This window comes from Oreochromis aureus, linkage group 3, assembly GCF_013358895.1.
Source record: "Oreochromis aureus strain Israel breed Guangdong linkage group 3, ZZ_aureus, whole genome shotgun sequence".
In the NCBI taxonomy this organism is placed as follows: Eukaryota; Metazoa; Chordata; class Actinopteri; order Cichliformes; family Cichlidae; genus Oreochromis; species Oreochromis aureus.
Window position 1 is genome coordinate 21,088,878 of NC_052944.1, and position 6,640 is coordinate 21,095,517.

The following is a 6,640-nucleotide window of genomic DNA, read 5'->3' on the forward strand; positions in this document are numbered from 1 at the left end:
ATTTATTTTACTAACACGTTAAATGTAAATGAATGACTACAGTACAGCGGAATTTAGAGATGCTTCCTCTTTGTCTCAATGAAACCACGGAAACAAGGTCTGAATACAACAGCTGGATGTAATTTGATTTAGATCATGTAAGTGGATGCCAAATATTTCTTCTTTGATCTTGACCCTGAAGACAATGGATTCATCAGAACCAGAATATAAAGGGCATTTGAGCCCTTTTAGGAGAGTTGAGGAGTTATTGTAATACTTAATATATCAATTAAAGGTCTGTGTAATGTCTGTACGACAGCCTGTCAGCTCAGTAGATCAAAAAGCATAATACGATTAGCTATGAAAGGTGGTCATGGTGTGTAGTAGCATTGCTAATTGGTGAGGGGTTTCCAACACAGAGGTGAGAGGAGTAAGGAGTGTCTCACGTTGCATATAAACTCTTCCCTCATTTCACTGCCAGTGAAGTTCCTTCAAAATTACTGGCTGAAGGTCAAAATGTCCCATTTTCTTAATTTAAGTAATTTGTTAAATTAATCATGCAAGCCTCGACACATAATTACAGTGTAAAAGTTGAATTTAATAATATCTGGTCACATGAAATTTACTTGATTGCTATACATTCAGCTATAAGTAAGCACAGTTTCCATAAGTTTAAGCCTTTGAATGAATAAACCTTTAATTTTACATTTTTCAGTTGCATTTGTGTCATCATGTTTACAGGGGGTGAAAAATCTGTTCTTTGCCAAAAGACTTTTTATTTATTTTAAAGTGTTTAAGACAGCCATTAAATGAATACTAATATTTGAGTGCTGGGTGTTTAAATAATCTATTTCTTTTTTCCTATACACCAAATCCTTTGGATATCTTAGTATAAGAAAAAGGGACATATGTGCCTAAAGGTTTACATAATACAAGGATTTATAGATTGTATCCGCTGTCTCTATGATTAAAAGTAGACTTTAAAAAAATGATAGGTTTAATGCAGCCCGGACAGAGAAGGTAACAAGAGTTGCATAAATGTGGAGGCTGTGCTAACATCTGTACTGATATAGAGGGCAGTGTTGGGCTGTAAGGTTTTTTAAATGTGAACCATTAAAAATGAAGGATATAACTCACATCACTCATGCATCCACTGTTTTTACATTTCCACTGTTTTCTGGCTATTAAACAGAGGAAAAGGTTGCTCCTTGTTTTGATCACAGTAGCGGTTTTCAGGTCATCGAGGTGAGGTTATACGGGTCCCTGGGTGTGTCCCGGAGATTCCCAGGAAATGTAAAGTGATAAACGTGGTGATGTCTGGTGAGATCAGGTCAAACTCATCACTTAAGAAAAAGCTTCTCACAATAGTACACTGAGCTAGTACTGTTATTTGGATCCCTGCATACCTATTCTTATTACTTGTTACATGAAATGAGCTCTGCAAACAATGAATGACAGTGAGCTAGGCTAATAAAATACTACAGGTTAGTTTACAGCTCTCAAAATTCAACTGAGGTCAAAATGCTATGAGATGAGTGTTATATGCAGATAAAACAGAAGTGAATAGAAACATGCGACTTTGAATCCGCAGCAAAAATGGTTACAGCACGGCTTGTGTGGTGATCACAGTCGAGGTGGCGGGCTGCAGGCTTTCTCTGATCTTCATCTCGCGATGCATCTGGCACCAGACGCACGAGTAACACCAGCATATCTTGCAGCAGTCATCAATGAACGAGCCCTGCAGGATGGAGAAGAGGAAGCAGCAAGAGTTATCGGGATTTAATTTGTAGCTGTCGTGATTGTACCTGTTCACGCTGCTTCTTATTGAACTGAACTCAAACTAACATGACTAGAAAGAGAAACAGGGAGGAGCAATTTTTCCAAATCAAATCCTTGCGCAACTCAAAACAACCCCTCCATTTCCTGAAAACTTTATCTGTCTGTAGCCAGTTTCCTTGCTGTTAAGGATCAGGATGCCAGTGAAGGACCACACACAAGCAGGATTTACAGAGGTTTCCTTTCCTTCAGTGAGACAGAGGAAAATAACAGTAAATACAGCAGCTGGATGGAGTCTGATTTAGAGTAATTTCAATGGGCTCTGCGTTGGTCTATTTCTACCTGCTCAAAGCTCCTCTATATTCACTAACTGTCAACTGTTAAATGTTGGTGAACAGGGCTGATGAAAGCAGTGAGAGTAACATGAACATTAAAAAAAAGCTGGGTGGCAAAACATCTGTCAGAGTTAGAGATTTAAATAGCTTTCCATTTCCTTCTCCTCTAATTTGGTTGTCAGGCACTTCTCCATGCTTCCCTCTCTCTCTCTCTCTGTGTTTATGAATAAAAATTAGTTTATGCCAGATGCCCTTCCTGATGGAACCCTAATGGGATTTTTGTCTCCTTCCAGGATTGAGCTTGTGCTTGTTAGCTGAATGTGTAACCCACAACTATAGCTTTTAACTCTACTCTACCATGTCTTTAACATACTGTCAAAAAGCCAACATGGTGATGAACATAAAGCTAAAGCTGATTCATCAAACCAATGGGTGACATCATAGCGACATCACAGTGGCAACAGCCACAGGGTGAGTCGCCTGGTTCCAGAAACAGAAAACATAAATCAACAGGAAGTCATGTGACTGTGAAGACAGTCTATAGTTAATAATTTGCATTTTATGTGATGTTTGTTGAATAATCGGTTGAGTAAGTTGAGAAATACAATGCACTAAATATCTAATAATCACATCAAAAATGAGAGATTTGGATGGAGGGCAGCCGACAGATGAGACACCAAAAGAGGATGAAAGGTGAGGAAGAGGTGATGTGGCACAATAAAAGCAAAAGTTATGAGACCAGGGCTGGTAAAGTGCTGTCAGCATGCTGTCTCACAAATAAACATTTAATCAAGGGTTTTTTTTGTTTTTTTTTTAAAGGTTTGGGTCTTAAAAAAAGTTAAGAACAAACTTTATTTCAGTATTGTTATGTGAATTCAGCCATTAGGTACCGCACAATGTTTGTCATTTTATATTAATTTCACTCTAAAATATAGGTCCTCAAATGTTTCAGAATCCTAGCAACACGCCTGCTGCCCTCCATCTCTAACGCAGCCTTACAGGGATGTCGTGGCTCTCTCTGATGGACTGACGGAGTAAGCAGGAAACCACGCCGCAAACATCCAGGAGTGGCATGGCACAGCACCATCCATGTTTACTGGCTGTCTCACACTGCATGCAGGGGAAACACCAAAAGCCGCAGCAACCTTGAAACAGAACAGAAAAAGAGGAAATGGAAAATAAAAAAAGGGAATGACGGGAATAGGGAATAATCTTGCCAGTATGTAATCCTCATACATTTCACTAGGTTTCAGGTAGCTTTCTGGGTTTTTAAACACTTCTGCTTATTGTCACTTCTGTCTTCTTGTTTCCTGAGCGTGTTTCTCTGTTCTTCTTCTCATGATCTGGTGATGTTTGGTTTGGTCATTTCATTGCAAGGGTCATTCGTTACCCCGGAATATTCAGCTGCCGTTGGTTCAAATAATAACTTGCCAGTGGATCTCTGGGAGGAAGCCAGAGTAACAACAGGAAACCAGGCAGGAGAACATGCAACAGTGCTAAGCACTCCAACAGAGTGCTGCATTTAAGTTCCTGTGCCAATTAGAGAATCTCAGATTTCTGTAGAAAAGCATAATATGATCAAAAACTCCTTAATGCTACTGACTGGACAATCTGAGGAGACAGTTGATGCAGAAATGACTGCTGAGGGTTCACTTACAGCTGTTCATATCAACACAGCAGTCACAGAGGTCGGTGCTCCACTGCCCAGGGTTCTGATTGGTGGTGATTGTCACCACCTGGTTGGTCTGCTGGTGGCCAGCCATGCCTGGAGGAAACAGACACAGCGTGAAGTGTGACAGAGGTTATTGCTGCTACGCATGGAGAAATCCAAGGGCAGAATTTGAGAAAGGTAACAGGCTGGTTTGTTACGTATATATCAGGATGTTTCCAGATCCATTTAAATCACTACAAATAGCTGGAGTGAGATGTGCAAAGGATTTGCGTGCAGTGCACTCTTCTGTCCTCTGGACCCCATGCCAACAACCATCCTCAAATCATGCCTATGCACTTTGTGTACCATCATGGTGGAGATCATCTGAAACCGGCAGGGCCCTGTACTATGAAGTACAGTTCGGCATACCCAGAGTATCTTTCTGTTATCTGCATTCCTTTACCCTGACACAGGCGATTAGGATCAGGTGAGCTTTGTCACACAAAGCTGGTTATCAACTTGCTATCCAACTGACGCAACTGAGAAACTTTACAGCATCCCAGGCTCCCAACAGAGGTCCATGGGATTTTTCAGGAAAGGTGACACCATTTTCTGGAGAATTCATTGGTCGGTAGGCAGTGATGTCATACCTGTTCATCTCTATATTACAATGGCAAAACACAGATTTGGAGTTACCCAGATGGACCTTACTGCTTCCTAGTACAGGCCCCTGCTACCCTCAGTCCTCAAAACACCTGCTGTTTCCTCCAATCTCAAAAATAAAAAAACTAGTGTGGGCTCAGATGACCTCAATAACTTCTGCCCGATCCTGGACAGAGCAGTCACAGACTTTTTGGCAAATCTGACTTCAGCGCACATCACAGCATGAAAACTTCCACATTAGCATCCTAATACTTCTGGACATTTCTGCAGCTTTGACACAGACTGCACTCCAGACTCTGGACATAACTCTCAAATTCTGCAGCTGAAATCTTCACTCATGCTTAATTTTCTCCCGCCTGGACTATGGTAACAGTATCCCATTTGTTCTGCATCTCAAATCTCTGGACATGCTGCAGTATGTTCAGAAGTCAGCCATCGGTTCTTATATGCAGTAAGTCCTAGCAACACATCACCCCCACCCTTATGCACCTCCACGGGCTCAAGTCCTGATCTCCGGTGAGATCCTCCTCCTCACCTACAAATCCCTATGTGCTTCTGTTCACCAGTACTTATTATTTTCAGAAACAAAGTGCATTTCACGAAACTTTCCCAGATATCATGATAACTACATTATTTACATTTATTGGTGTCCCTTCACGATCTGGTTTGACTTCTGATGAGCCTCAACACCTGACAGGTTAAAAGCAGTATGGGGCAGGAGGTAGGCTACCATCAGTCCTACAGTATGTCCTCCACTCTTGTGGAGGCCTGTCTGTGAGGCAAATGGCAAGAATATGTGAACTAAAGATCACAGTGTGACGAGAAATGAGGGTTGAAATGAGAGGAGATTTCAGACTGTCCAAATTTATGTGCATTATACATTTATTTGCATATTAAATGTGAACAGTTCATTAGTGGCCAAGCTCATGACCACTACGGACTGTTTTGTACATTTATGATTTATTCAAACAATCAAAACATGCGTGAGAGATACGCATTAACAAATAAAGGCGGGGGGCAGAATTCATTTTTGTGTCCTTGATTAAGATAAGAAAGGCATTTCTGGCCGCTCCCTTATTTCCTACGAACACAGAGTTTACATGAGATGCCCCTTCCCTCAACCCAGACTTGAAACCAGCATTATGTGTACACTAGCTTCTGACCCAGCTTGATCTGGAACACCAAAAAAACCAAACATCAAAAATTAGTGTCAAGCAAGACAAATCAATAGATTTGATAGAATAGATGGACTATATGACAAACTATGGTTAAACCAGGGTGGAAAAAAACATTGAGGCTGGATGTCTTGTCCCCTCAAAAGCTTTACATGTTAATCACTACACAGAAATACTAAGCTGTTCATCAGTATGAAAAGTTAGTCTTACCGTTTCTCTGATTCTCTGAGCGTTGAAAAAAATTAGATGAAGTTGAGAAATCCCGGCATCAAACTGGAAATGAGGGAAGAGGGTGTGGACACACTAGCTTCTAGGGTGGGGCCAGAAGCAGGACGTGGGGATGGGGGGGTGAGGGTACTAGCTCCTGCCATGAAATATGATTATCCTCCTACTGTCCCCTGACATTGGACGGCCCATTCATTTTCTTCCACTTATCTATTTTGCAGCCATGACTGGAGTGTATCTCAGCTGCTATAGGACCAGAGGCAGGGTACAGCCCATGGACAGGCTAACACAGAGAGCCCTGTGATAGACTGTGATGCAGTAAACAGAGAACCCCCTCCACAGACATGAGGAGAGATGTAAACTGCACTCAGAAAGGCCCCAAAGGGCCCGAGTAATTGAAACCAGGACCTTCTTGCTTTGAGTTAATGGTGCTAACCACACAGCACTGTGCATGAGTACTATTAGTCTCACGGTCCCTAACGCCATTAGATGAGCACATAGACAGGAGCAGCATGGAGTACATTTCCTCAAGCACTTTACTTTGTTGTAATGTACTATTTAAGTATGTTCATGTTATGTTGCTTTCTGCTTTTACTGCACTGTATTCTGAATGCAATTACTGTACTACTGCACCATGCTATTTCTAGTGGGGTTTACACATTATGGAGTCACCAGCTTAGCAAGTGCAACACACTATCCATATCTAGCGTCAATCATCAATAGCATCGCCGACTTTTTAGTTTTCAGGCATCCTCTTATGTTTGAAATGGTGTATTTTATCATATAAACAATCCCACAGAGCAACCAAGCAGCAAGCTGTTCCCACTTGAGCTCAA

General features: G+C 41.4%; 1 protein-coding gene across 1 annotated transcript; it reads right to left on the reverse strand.

Moving 5' to 3' along the window:
* Positions 1–556: 556 nt before the first annotated feature.
* Positions 557–5,899, reverse strand: LOC116325078 (cornifelin homolog B-like). Its single transcript, XM_031745888.2, has 4 exons — positions 5,790–5,899; positions 3,748–3,855; positions 3,090–3,235; positions 557–1,717 (listed from the first exon to the last, which is right to left on the reverse strand). The coding sequence occupies exons 2-4, from the start codon at positions 3,851–3,853 to the stop codon at positions 1,580–1,582; spliced, it is 390 nt and encodes a 129-aa protein (XP_031601748.1). The 5' UTR covers positions 3,854–3,855; positions 5,790–5,899; the 3' UTR covers positions 557–1,579.
* Between the last annotated feature and the right edge of the window lie 741 nt (positions 5,900–6,640).